The sequence below is a fragment of the Silurus meridionalis genome, chromosome 17 (genome assembly GCF_014805685.1).
Source record: "Silurus meridionalis isolate SWU-2019-XX chromosome 17, ASM1480568v1, whole genome shotgun sequence".
Lineage (NCBI taxonomy): Eukaryota > Metazoa > Chordata > Actinopteri > Siluriformes > Siluridae > Silurus > Silurus meridionalis.
Genome location: NC_060900.1, coordinates 12,974,282 through 12,989,187, shown reverse-complemented (window position 1 = coordinate 12,989,187; position 14,906 = coordinate 12,974,282). Strand labels below are relative to the sequence as shown.

Below are 14,906 nucleotides of genomic sequence, written 5' to 3'. Positions count from 1 at the left end.
TTGGATGCACAGATATGGCAATTGTTGCAAAAGGGTATTTTATAATTCAATTTGATTGCACACAAATTTTATGATTAAGAGCCAGACTGTCATATCTAGCATTTTTAATTGATTAACCTTGACTGTATAAATTATAATACAGGTACATGGAAATACAGTTTTAGCAGTAAAATTATTGATCTCATTAATAATAATAATTATAAACAGCCTCTATTTATTTATTTATTTATTTATTTATTTATTTATTTATTTCTATTTATTTATTTATTTATTTATTTATTTATTTATTTATTTATTTATTCTTTACAGTTCTGCCTCCATACACACCAGATAAAGCTGGTAAAGACTTGACATTGCTCTGCTAAACTATATTTTTATATATTACATTCTGTATAACTCGAAAGGATGTATGTTTTGTGTCTCATGTTCTGTAATCAATAATGCAATTCGAAGAGTACATTTATTAGAAATATTTTTCATGCTGCTTGCTATGTGCTGGACGGAAGAGCTAATTAGACTGATCAGGTGCTGACTCTCTATAACGCCTTGTCTCTTGGTGTCTAAATCTCACAGTCTTGCTCACATGCATTTATAGCTTCTTGTTTTGTTATCTTGGCGTGCAGTGGCTCGGTGCTGATGTAGCAACCAAATGTGATGTCCTGGAAATGGAGGAAAAGTGAGAGACAGAGAGAGAGAGAGAGAGAGAGAGAGAGAAGAGAGAAAGCACAGAAGAAAAAAAAAACACAGAAACACTATTGCTTTCAGACAGGGAAAGCAGGAGACTATTGTATCTGTATCGATTGGTGTAGTGCCTCTCCATTTTAACATGAACTCCATGAAGCAGCAGTGAGTATTGGCAGGCTCTTATCTTTAAAATATTTTAGTGAGCATGATGCTGGCATTATGGAACTCCAGGGACAACAGCTCTTTACTGTAAATCTAAATCTCCCCCCACTCTCTCACTTTCGCTCTCTCACATATAGTTCTAATCATATTGAATTTCTTCTTTAAGCCAATAACATTTATTAGAAGGTAACAGCATTCATTTTTGTATTATATCTGTAGACTAATATTTTTTGTGCTTATTGTTATTTGTATCATAATTCTAAAATATTTGTATTTAGCTATCTTTACCTTTGTTGAACACACATTACATCTCTTTATGTTTAAATACCTATAATTAAGTACAATGAGGAATATGTTTCCCCTTAATCTAAATCAAACTCCACAAAGAATTCAAATCGACTTGTGCTCTATACAATGGAGCAGTAGTTACATGCAATCAGCTTTGGGTTTATCCAGGTTTATGGGTTGATTAGTTTAATCTCACAGTAAATATACAGGTTGAATGAGAGAAAGCTAACATTTAATTCTGCATTTATTCTAAGAAAATGTATATTTATATTTTCCCTCCTATAGGAATATAACTTAATCATGTAGTGTATATTCACATTTTCTGCACACGTGATCACCCATTACTTTACTGGAGCATACATATGAGATGAGAACGTTAGATTTTTCATCCAACCACAAAGTTTAGCATTTGAAATTTGCTAGGCACTACAGGGAACTTGAACTGGTTCAAGGTCAGATGAGACAAAAAAATTGAGTTTTTTGACAACTGACACTCAGGGTGGGTTTGGGCATAAAAAAGAAAGGAAGTTGAAGCTTTTGTGATGTTTTCCTCTAAAGGCCATTGACCCTTTGTGGAAATATCAGGAGATTGTAAATGAAAAAAAAAATGGCTATCTCTGCCAAGAACCTACAACTGGTTTATAGTTTGAATCTTCCAGCAGGGCAGTGATGCAATACACACAAATCTACACAAAAAACAGATCACTGACCACAGAATCAAGCTTCCTGTGACCACGAAGAGGAGAATCCACATGAGGGGACCTTTGGTGTATCTGGAGACATGATGTTTTCCTAAAGCATTATATGAAGTTCAGTGCTGCTATGTTGGCGAATGGAGTTTGTATAAAGCACATTTGGAACGGCCCTCTGAACAATGCCAGAGACATATTTTGAAAATTTAATTTGTAATGTAATAAATATGTTTTTACTCATTTCATATTTCTATTTATTAATAAAGGTTGGTTTTTAAACTAACATTTCCCATAGTTATTACCATTATTCGTTAGATCCACCCACCAACCAACATAATGGTACATTCAGCATAGCATTCCTCCGTGTTTGAGCAGGTGCTACTGCACGCAAACCAGCGAGAAAATGTACAAAGTCAACAAACGGTTGAGAAAGAGAAAAGTTCATTCAGAACGCAGGGTATTTAACCAAAAAGTGATTATTTTTTGTTCAGTGCAAAGAAATGGCTGTTTGCATTGTTCAAAGAATATAATCTGCGCTGACACTATGAACCCCCAACCTGGCCCATGTAATTTTCTGTTACAGACCGACCCGGCCCCCCATTAAAGAAAGTTACAATTATGTGGCCCTCAAAGAAAACAGTTTGAGGACCCCTGATATAAAGTATTAAATGTATAAATGTAATTTATTAAAAAATGTAACCTTTTTTAAGAACCTATGGCCACTGTGTCAGAAATTCTCCATCTTATTGTACAAACATGCACAACTGCCAAAGTTCTGTATGTTTGCTCTCTGACATGAGACAGGATGTTAGCTCAGGTGATCATTTAGTTTTGTGAAAAGAGTGACTGAGGTGTATTTTCTGGTCTCGGGCACTCTCTTGCCTACGTCTCTGCAGGCACAGGTGCCCTCTCCATGGGGCCAGGTGGTAGTGCATTCTGCTCACCCGCTCTCCCCTAACGAAGCTGTAATTGGTTTGAGGCCCCTGTCGAGCGGTGGATAGCAGGGTTGAAGCAACGGAGGGAAAAACTGCATACATGCTGACCTCGGCACACTGAGCTTTAAGTCCACAGCATTATGCCTCTGACCAGATTTTGGAATAATAATAATGATAGGCTGCTTTATAGACACTGTATTGGTCTATAATCATGATGTATGTTGAGTGGTTCTGTTGATACTTCTGATGTTCACAACTTCACTTAAATGCACGTTTTGAATGAAAGAAATGCACAAAATTGCTGAGGTTATTTATGTTCGAATATGAGATACTGGAATGTGCAGTGAACATTTATTATATCTATTTTATGTTGCATGTCTCCTTATGTTTTCAACAGATAAACTAATTGCTAATTTTCTGAATTTGTGTGCTATTATTTGTAGGTTGTTGCCTTGATCCAGCGCAGTAAGGAGGCCGAGTCTGCATTTCTGGGAGTTTACAAACAGCTGATAGAAGCCCCAGGTGAGTCACACACCTGCATACAAGCAAATATCAGTACTACCCAAGATGGGCATTAATCCTAATATTATAACCTACTTAATATTCTCCCAGGCTGGGGATCAGGTATAAATAAAGCACAAGCTTGGCACTGCGTATCTGTTCAGTTGTGGACGCGAATATGTGTGTAAAGTGCCACATCCACATGACACATTTAGAAGAGTGAAACTCATTAATCCTTCACACGGCCTTGACTGGATTCAACATTTACATCTCGGACGCTTTTGACTGCTGTGGACTATTTAAAGCCTGACCAATGTAGGGGCCACCACTTGATGAGACCACTGAGGAAACGGAACAAGGGAGTGGTTGTGTAAGAGTCACAAAGAGTTACACACAAAAGAAAGTAAGAAAAACTGACAAAGAAGGTAGGAGAAGAGAGAGTACAGAATAAACAAGGATGTCACAGTAGACTGCTCTCTCTCCAGTATCCTATCATGTACATGTTATTTTTGATGAGAACAGTGCACCATCTTTACATAATGAATGAGGAGGTGATAGACATTGCTGCCCAACATATGATGAGACGGTGGCTGCTTGAAAGGTCTTTCTATTATTTTTATTTTTTATTTTTTTTGTTCCAAATTGCTCTGCAAAGTAGACATGAAATTATTTGCTTCAGAAGTTACTCTTTAAAGGCACATCTGGTCTCTGACCTATACCTCCACTCACAGGGGCTGCACTTAAGAGTGTGTGCATGTTCCAGAGGCTGTGTTTGTGGACTCAACAAGAGGCATTACTTACGGCATTTGTACTTCACAAGTAGTTTGATTTCTTGAACAAGTCACATACAAGGGTCACTTAGATAATTTGTTTTCAGGTTGCATATAGAGAATAAAAAATGAACCACAAAAAACACCCACTGAGGTCCAAGGTGCCAGGAAAGAGCTCCAATTGCTGAAACTATTTTCAAAAGTCAAATATTCAATACAAACAAGCTTTATGCATATTTTGCAAGGCACATCACAAGATAAAATATAGCAGGTAGACAAAAGGTAAAACATCACTTCCATTTCTCCGTCTCAGTAAAGGAAGGTTCATGAACTGCCATTGAGCTTTGCACCTGCTCTGGCTGCTCCACATTTTGTGTAGAGCTAAAGGACGCACCCAGATTAGTGCAGTGCTTCTACAGTACAGAGGAGGGACAATGCTCAAAAGCCAAGGTCTCCACTTCAAAGGGCTACTCGAACATCCGTCAGCCTTGGGCCTTGGATTTGAACAAAGCTGTAGTAAGAGAGCCTAGCCTAGAGCTTGACCTGCTAAAGTGCTGTCCTAACAGCAAGAAGTGTGTTTTCATCTGTATCGACCCCTGACGGAACACACCATCTGCAAGGTGAGCCTGTTGTCTACCACGGCCTATTTATCAGACACTCTCTCTGGCCATGTGCAAGGTCACCTCCCCCCACCAAGTGTGCAAGCGCACACACACACACACACACACACACACACACACACACACACACACACACCACAGAATTATTCCGGATCATGGGAACTGGATTCTCCAGGTGTGATAAAGAACACTAACCTGTAGCATTATATTACCTCTTACAATTATATAAACTCTAACATACTGACATCCATTTGCTTATAGTCAGCATTCTGTACTTTTTAATCCACTGGCAATAATGAATTATTTTAATACAATAGTTTGGCTTGACATGTCTTATCTGCCTCAGGCCTGCACAGCTTATATATTAGTATCTTTTATATTTATTATATATATATATATATATATATATATATATATATATATATATATATATATATATATATATATATATAAATACATTTTGCAGCCTGATACTCTAATCGTTCAAATTGAGTTCCCCATAATGACAAAGTGAAAACAGAATTTTAAAAATGTCTGTACATTTGTTAAAATAAAAAAACCCATCACATGTACATACTGTAAGTGTTCAGCCTCTTTGCAACAACACTTACAAAAAAACACAGGTGCCTCCTAATTCGCTTCATCTTTGCTGAGATGTTTCTACACCTTGATTAGGGTCCACTAGTGGAAAAGTTTATAGATTGGACATGATTTATACACACCTCTCTATAGAAGACTTTGCAGCAGACAATGCATATCAGAGCAAAAAATCCAAGCCATGAGGTCAAAGTAACTGCCCGCAGAGCTCAGAGACATGATTGTTGGAAGTCACAGATCTGGGGAAGGCTACAAAGAGCACAGTGATTCCCAAGAGCACAGTGGCCTCCATAATTGTCAAATGGAAGAAGTGTGGCACAATCAGGAGCTGATCTCCAAACTGAGCAATCAGGGGAGAAGGGCCTTAGTAAGTGAGGTGACCACAAACTCGATGGTCACTCCGGAGATCTTGTGTCTAGACGGGACAAAGTTACAGAAGGACAACCATCACTGCAGCCATCCACAGATCTGGGCTTTAGTGCAGAGTGGCTAGACAGAAGCCTCTCTTCAGTGCAAATCCCATGGAAGCCTGTTTGGTGTTTGCCAACAGGCACTTGAAGGATTTTTTAGACTATGTGGAACAAAATTCTCTGGCCTGATAAAACCAAGATTGAACTATTTGGCCTAAATGCTAAACAATATGTCTGTAATAAATTAGGAAACGTTTAAAAGTGAAGCATGATGCTGGCAGCATCCTGCAGTGGGGGTGTTTTTCAGCAGGGAATTGGCAACTGGTCAGTGTTGAAGGAAAGCTGAATGAAGTATGAATGAAGTATAGGGATATCCTCGAAAAAAACATGATTCACAGCTCTCAGGACCTCAGACTGGGCTGAAGGTTCATATATATATATTTCCTAATTTCCTAATGTCTGCAGTTAATAATTAAAAAAACAACAAAACACAGCTTGTGGATTTATATAGAAATCAGAATGTTTAAGCTTGTTTATCCTAAAGACTCTTTCTTACCAAAAAACTTAACACTTACAAACTCCTGACACTCGAGACTCCTTTCATAACTGGAAAATGAATGTGTCCTGAAAGAAAGCTTTACTACATACCACATACTTAACTATCAACAATTACATTATTAAATAAGAGCAGGGGTGCAAATTCATGAAGCTCATGGCTATTAGCATCTTGGAGAAGATTATTTTTCTGTCACTGAATAGCCCTAAGTGTGCCATTCCTCTTACCCTGTTTGCAGTTTGCTAACAATTAATTTAGTTAATGAACAACTCATCGCATTATCTTACTGTTATTAGTTAATTCAATGTTCAATTTGATTTCTGTGAGACATCTTAGGTCCTGTTATCACATATTACCACAGCTATAAACAGTTGTTCCAACACCAGACCTTTTTTTTCTTTCTTAATGCAAATTTTGATAGCAAATATCCTCTATCCTGAAGACTGTCTAGAGCACTGACACCCGCCACACATTCCTTAAATATTATATAATCCTCTTCTAAAAGGGAACCCTTCAATAGTTACATAGTCTTCTTTGTTAAATATCATGTTTTATTAATCTATATAGTACTTTAGATTAAGTGACATGTCCACCATAGACGCCTTAGTGAATAGGCCGTTACTATAGAAACAAAGCATAATAGAATGAGTGCATTATCATGTATTTTACCTTTGATATTACCTCTTGTATCAGCTTGTCCCCATTTTTACAGCAGGGTTTTACCTTTTAGCTGATCCAGTGAGCGGAACTCAAGCCGTCCCTTTAAAAAAAGATGCTATAGCTTTTTAAAGAGAGTGCAAAACATTCCACAAAAGTCACCTGCCAACTGAACCTTGGGGTCCTACTTTAATCTTTTTTTTTTTTTTCATGGCGGTCTTTGAGTAAGTGCTTCTTCTGTGCAGGACTACTGTCCAGGCCATGGTGATAAAGGACTTTTAATAGTGGATGAACATACATTGGTATCAGATGTCTCTAATCCCTTCTCTTGTTCATTTTGTTGTCTTTTAGGCTGTTATTGCTTCGGAGTTCCCTGTGTGATCTCAGTATTTAATGACTGAGATGTTTGTTATACTATCAGTTGTTCAGAAACTGCTAAAGTAAAGCAGGCCTTGTCGAGGCACTCAGTTTTTTTTTTTTTTCGGCAAGTTGCTTGGATATTCATCATGGTCAATAAAGCAACGCAACACATATAAATTCAACGCACCACACATTTATTGACAGCGTCCTTTCTATACATTTTTTTAATAAACTCTTAATAATGCAAAAAATTCTTTTTTTTTTAATACACATGTTTTACTGATGCGCCAAGTCTTAAATCAAGCACCACAATTCGCCATGGTGCACACATCCAGCAATTAAAACCGCCCGTGTGTAAACATAGCAAAAGTTCAGTTTGGTGTCCAGATGATTTACGTAATTTAAAACACTATAATTACTTTAAAACATTTACAAGAATATTTTGTTTTCGTGCTCAATGTTGAGTAGGTTTTCATTAATAATAAACATACATTTGCTTAAAACATTCATATTTGTCCATGCTTATGCTGATTAGAGTATTAACAACTAATATATATATATATATATATATATATATATATATATATATATATATATATAGTTTTAATTTATATATACAATGTTTGCTTTATCTTTGTATCCGTAACTGACTTTACGTTACATACAGTATTGGCATGTTTTACCTCTTACTGTGCACTCGCACTTTAGACTTACATTACTTACATTTCAACCTCTATTTTTCACATTTACCTCATATACCACAGAACTCCACTATGTTTAATGTTTACTCTTACTGTTTACTGTCTATGCACCTTGGTCCGTAGTAACGACATTTCGTTCTTTTGAAAAATGACAGTAAAGCTGGAGTTTAGGTTGAGTTGAGCATGGTAAGTGTGATGTGTGTGTGTGTGTGTGTGTGTGTGTGTGTGTGTGTGTGTGTGTATGTGTGTGTGTGTGTGTGTGTGTGTGTGTGTGTGTGATCCTTGCTGACAGCTTTAGGAACAGGTTTGTTTCTTGACTTGTAAAGCAGGGCAGCCTAAAGTGCTGATTCGTTCTTTATTGTCTACGCGATAATCTCACCCCATCTCTGTGGCTGATGTCAACAGAAATTTACCACTGTGATGGTTCCCCATTTCCATTCTCAGGTTTTTTTTTCCCTTGCCTTTTTCCTGATTTGTCAGCAATCGTTTAATCCCGGCTGCTCAAGTGAGCATAATTACAAAACACAAATGTAAAACAGATGTACACAATAAAAAAAAATGTGTGTGAATTGAGACACTGATTGCCTCATACATAAAATAGTAAAATGTGAAGGAAAAGGGATGCAGGCCAAGTGGTATCCTGTTTTTCTTTCTAGGTTTAAGGAAATTCGTTTTTAAATTCTAAACAAATTAACACATCCAGGGTTTTGACTGCTGCTCTCAGGCTTTATAGTGCACTTCTCTTCCTGTTCGGAGAGAATTCCTCTGCACAGCATACCTCTCAGTTTGTTGTACTGCCATTTGCCATAATTCGGCCCTGCAGTCATGTTTTCCTTCTGTTTTTAAATGCAAAATCCATAGATGAAGTATTAAAATGATCTGTCTCTACTCCTTCTTGTGATAGAACTGGAGGTAAGAGATGATCTGTCATTCAAAGCTATGCAGGAAGGGTGTCATCTTATTATTATTATTATTATTTTTATATTTCTATTTTTTGGAGCTGCCTCACCTGGAGAGGGTCGACTCTGCCAAAGCCTGGAGCATTGCCGTAAGACAGGCGCTGCAGGTGTTAGCTTTGCCGTTCCATGTGCTTTTATACTTCTCCATCCCCAAGAGGCCTTTCCTCTTCACTGCAGCTCTTTCACGTTTTATAACAGTCGAGGGCTTTGAACATTCAAGAAACACGCACAGAGGCAGTGGTAAAAAAGCAAGTTTTAATGGAAAGAACAACTTCTTAGTGTAGTTGCTGGTCAGAGACCAGATGAAACATGGAAAATGGACATAAGGCTGTGTTACACTGCTGGCTAGTGGTGACCAGAGGTATTACAGACATGATGGCTAATTAAACCCCTCCCAGGAATTTGCTTGTATTAGATCAGAAATCAAGAAAAGCCTTTTTGTCCTTCTTAATGGTTGTTGTTTATATTTTAAAGACTTTGTCTTTTAGACATTAGTTTGTGCTTTATAATATTGGCATGTTTAATCAGTGTTTTCGAATTTTACTGCCATCATTATATCATTAGAGGTGGTTTCATCATAGAATATTATCAAAATCAAAGGCTGTGTGTGTGTGTGTGTGTGTGTGTGTGTGTGTGTGTTTGTGTGTGAGGGGAAAAAGGGAAAGAGAGAGTGGAGAATAAATGGTGAACAAGGGCTCTCTGGATGGGTGGAGATTATGTGTTGGTGATTAATAAGAGCAGTAATAAACAAAAGGCCCAGGAGATGTTTGAGGTGCTTAATAATGCATTATGTTCATAAAAGCACCGGCCTACCCAATAGATCCCTGTAGAGGGAAAACCCCACAGAGATTATACTGGAGTGTGTGTGTGTGTGTGTGTGTGTGTGTGTGTGTGTGTGTGTGTGTGTGTGTGTGTGTGCGTGTGTGTGTACGTGTGCAGTAAGAATGAGTCAGTAAGAGAGAAAATGTTTTTACTTTTATACTTTTTATAACAAATTTAATGTTCACATAAAGTCAGTAAAGAAAATAACATTTTACATAAAGAAACAACACATTTAAATCAGGTTTTCCCAGAACACTCAGAAGTTTTACAGAAGATTGGACAAGGTGCTCTGAAAACTATAAAACATTACATCAGAAATACACTATTGCTAATAGCTATTGAGATCATTACTGTTTACTGAACTTTTTACATTTTGAACTTGTCTTTAAAAACATATTATATCCATGTTTTTTTTGTATGTAAATGAATGTATTTTGTTTGTATCTAAATAATGCATACAAATAAATTCTAAAGATTACCAGCTACAATTCAAGGCTCTACATTCATGTCAAGATTTCACCAGAGTGCTATTAACAGGTACACGTAAGTTTTTTTAGTGGCAGCTTAAGACGTATGGAGTTTCATCTTAGCAGTGGCCTTCATGTAATATTCTGATCGGCGTTCAAAAGAACCACTTGCTCTCGCTCGCCCTTGCCGCCTGCCTGCGTTTCCTCTTTTATACCGAAGCTTTTATTGAGATAGCAGATCTCAGTCATATCCCACGCATCCGTGACAGTGCATTTCTTTCAAGACTCCTTTTATAGGTGATGCGCATTGATGTAAGCCAGACTCTTGTCCTTCAGTCTGCTGGCGTAACAAAAAGGCTTTGTGAGAAAGTTTGTCTTTCAATGCATGCAGCCAAAAGAAGCAGACACATCTCTCCCTCTCTCGCATACTCGCTCGCTCCTTTTCTACATCAAGGTATGCAAAAAAAAAAAAAAAAAGGCAATTTAATATACTCACTGAATATCAAGTGTGCCAAGTGAAGCCACTCCACCTAAATAGAACAAAAGAATTACCTCCTTGGTGTATTTCAGGGGAGCGTTTAAGATGTCACTTTTTTTTTTCTCGGATAGATTTGTGAACAATGCGTTAGGATGATGAATGTCAGTTGAATGAACTGGAATGTTTTGTCAAAAGGTGAACTCGGCTCCTGAGTGAAAGTCTTGTAAAAGCATTCTTTCCCGGTGCAAAGGTGTGTCCTAATGTTGATATTTGAGTTTAAACTTGGATATTGTTCGGAACGAAATAATTATTTGGGAATAAGTGACATAATGGCTTTTTAATCCCATTTGTTTTGTGTGCTAGCAATGAGTTTTTTTTCCTGCTTAATTGGACAAAATTGGGTTGGAGGGTATTGGGTGACTAATAATAAATTACAGAAATACTGAGAGAAAACTGAAGAATTCAGAGAGGGAGGGGGTTGTGCAGTACTCTGCAGGTTCTGGACTTTTCATTTCCATGAAATGTTAGAAGCATTATTATTGTTATTAGAGTAGGATTATGTTTGGAGTAATCTGCTGGTTTTAAAGCACAGGGGCTTTACTTTTTTGCCTCACACAGCTCATGATGTGCTTGGTGACTAACTGATTAGTTAGATCATGTGTGTTAGTCTTGGGGGGGAAACTTAAAAAAAAAAACCCACTGCTGCTTAGTTTATAGAGTGCAATAAAGCACATCACTACTCCAAAAAAACCCTGTCCATCCTTCGTCCATGACCACATCGTTCCCTCCCATTGTCGCACAACTACGTGTCCAAAGCACATGTTACTTGGTGAAAAGATAAATTCAGCACACACACACACACACACACACACACACTTGCAAAAGAGTTGGTGGTTTGGAGTGTGAGTAAGAAAAAAAGACCCTTGAAGCACAGCCTTGTAAATTAATTTGTTCATGTTGTACGATGGGTGCACAGCTGGCCTCATTAGCATGCACACAACAAATAATTATAGTGAGGGCTTTTTTCCAGCCATCGCTGGGCTAATGGGCTTGCTGGGTTAATTATGTCAGAGCGTAATTACCGAGGGGCCTGAGAGACGCTGCGCTGCCCCCCGCTGCGTCCGCGCTAGCTAATGACAGTGTAACGCTGACAGGGCCAAGACGGACCGCCCTGGCACACCTGCTCCTCTTGGCATGCCGTGTCATGCAGCGCTAGGCCACCCAGTCCGGCTTTCCCTCACCTCTGCAACTCCGAGCGTAGACATGCTCATCTGCACTAAAGTGTGAGCTGGAAATTGTAGGACGTTGCATCATGCACAAGAACAAAGAAGTGTAAAGAAGAAGAAGCTCTAAGTGCCTTTTACTAAGCAGCCTTTTATTAGAAAAAACTCCTAATTCAATTGAGGCAGAAGACAAATGCACAAAAGCTAGTTACTGGGGTATGTAAGGCACTGCACAGGAGTCATTCTGGAGGTGCTGCAGCTTTTGATATGTAGATTTGAGAAGCCAGTAGGTGATAAATATTGAGAATAGAAATTGTGTGATACAGTAATATATTTTGCCAATCTTAAGCATTATTGCCTATCAGAATTATTGAGTTTAGAGTTATCAGTGACACACCGAGCCCAATGCAGCTACTGTTATCCAGTACCACTGCTGTCTGTTACCTCATTAAAATGAAGCCATAACACATAACATTGTCACTCAGCAACAACTATAGTTTGATCATTAGTGCAGATGCTGGTGTCAATGTGGGTATTTGTGTTGTGAAACCTATAGAACAATGGGTAGCTTTTTTTTATATTGACAGTTTGCCGTTTTGAAATATTTAATCATGCTCTTTCTTTTTTGGTCTGTGACTGTTTAAATGTGCTGTTGCGTTTGATGCTCTCTACTTCTGTCTACAGTTTTTCTAATATTATGAGACTGTAATGGGTATACACATGCAAATAGCATTCATATTTAATTAGCAGGTAGGCAGAGCTTAGAAGAAGCTCAAATCTTACAGAAGTGTGTTTCTTCTGCCACTGAACATTATCTATAATTTTTAAAATATAAAATTTTATAAATCTTGCTTTTATTTTTGCAACTTCTCAGATAGCAAGTTATTCACAACTCCTGATTGTTCTTACATTCAGTGTTTGTTCCTTCATTCATTTGGGAAGTGGTAGCTCAGTGGTTAAGGCTATGGGTTACTGGTCAGAAGGTTGGGGGTTCAAGCCCCAGTATTAGCAAGCTGCCACTATTGGGCCCTTGAGCAAGGCCCCTTAGTGCTCCAGGGCTGCTGTATTATTATTGTATTATTACGTAAATTTTTTTTTTTTTTTTTTTGTATAGCGCTTTTAACAATGGAAATTGTCTCAAAGCAGCTTTACACAGATAATGTGGTAAGAAAGAATTAATAAAATTATTCTTTATAAGTTTTAGCTTGTCCCTAATGAGCGAGCCGGTGGCGACTGTGGCAAGGAAAAACTCCCTGAGGTGGCAAAAAGGAAGAAACCTTGAGAGGAACCAGACTCAAGAGGGAGTGGCAATCCTCATCTGGGTGGCACCAAATGTCCATTTTTTACAGCTAAAGTGATCGTGATCAAATTCAAAGAGTCATTATAGCAGACTATTGAGATTAAGTACAGTATTATGACTGACCTAACATCCCTGCACTCTGACCCCAGCTTCCTAACATCTCTGGGATATGTGAAGAAAAAATTTCACATTGTTGTAAAGTACATGTGACAAATATAAAGCACCTTTCAGCCCTTGACCTTTCATAATTATTATTAAAAGCAACTCTTTAAAGGTAACTGACCTGTGCTGCCCAAGGAAAAGTAAGAATAACAGGTTTGAAATAACCAGGATTGATCCACAACACCTTCCATGATTCCTTCTAACACCCTCTAGTCTATATTTCCTCAGGGGCAGAGGAACTTTCGGCCTCACACCAATATGATGCATTGTTTCATAAAGCATCAGAGTTGTTATTAGTTATCGTGACCTCAGGCCACTCATTTAATTGAGCATAACAAAGTTAGGGGCTGATTTCTAAAATGGACAGCGCATTTACATGGACAATAAAAGGACGAACTCATTAAGGGTAATCACTGGTCTGGTGTGTCCTACTTCACAGCAGAGGGCTGAGCCTGGTGGAGAGACTCTTTTCTAAGAAGTCATTAGTGTGCTTAATTAAGCCAGGAAATGATTAGAGGTGATAGAATAGGTTTGACACTCGCTAATAGTTTGTGTAATCAACGTAAACAAACTTTGAGAAGGGGAAGTGATTATTGACATTTCGGACCATTTCATGGTCACACCAAAAACTGGTTAAGGGAAAGCGCATAGTGATGAAAACAGCAACAGTTTCAGTTTTTTCTTAACTTGAATTTTGGTAAGGCCCTCTTTAAGTTCTGTAAATTAAGAAGACAACGTGATAAACTACAAGGCTTTTCTGTGTACATGCAAAATAATCCATATTACTAGACTGTCGTAAAAACATTGGCGATTGACTAAACAAACTTGCGGTCCACCAGTTAATATGTTTGTGAGGGACTCCTATTTTAACTATGTTCCACATGTAAAAAAGGATTGCATTCGATACACCCTAATATGTATTAATTAATATATTCAAATATATTTCCTTTAGCACATTTTCATGATTTACACATTTTTTTGTGATAAAGTACAGTACTATTTTACATGGAGTGTTAAGTTTATTAATCCAGTATTCATTTTAAATCTGTTCATTAATCGGTTAACAGCAAGTACGATCCAACCTATTCATCGGTTTCGGTAAAATCCACTATTATTTAGTTATAGAGTGTTGTCATAACTGTGTCTGTTCATATCTGATAGTTCTGACTTTGAAAACTGTTTTTTTTTTCATAAATGACACTTTCTCTGGTGAGTCTTACTCATGTGTGTGAGAGTGTGTAACTCGCTTACCCTTGGGGAGAAACTTGTTGCCATGGAGGAGTGTAGTCTGTCTCAGTCTCAGTCTGGCAGTGAACAGAGTTAGAGCTGCGAAACACTACTCTTGGCCTGGAGGCGTTAGTAAGTTTACACCAGTTGTGAAAGTTTAGTCACTAATACTTAATTGCTTTATGGATGTGGTGAGGAAACCCTTCTTGGTCAGTCGATGCCTGAATGCAGTCACCAGCCTTTAATAAAATGTTGATGTTGCGTTTTAGTGAAGAGCCACGCTTTTCTTCTGGAAAAGTCTGTAGGTACTTTTCTAAAAATTATACATGCAGTAA

At 37.8% G+C, this 14,906-nt stretch overlaps 1 protein-coding gene across 4 annotated transcripts in view; it reads left to right on the top strand.

Annotated features, from left to right (window-relative positions):
- cux2b (cut-like homeobox 2b) overlaps positions 1-14,906 on the top strand; it is a 114,368-nt gene that overhangs the window by 75,117 nt on the left and 24,345 nt on the right. For all 4 annotated transcript variants that reach the window (XM_046871924.1, XM_046871923.1, XM_046871925.1 and 1 more), the window contains exon 4: positions 3,205-3,283. In XM_046871924.1, coding sequence (XP_046727880.1) covers positions 3,205-3,283 — 79 coding nt within the window. The remainder of the gene's footprint in view (positions 1-3,204; positions 3,284-14,906) is intronic.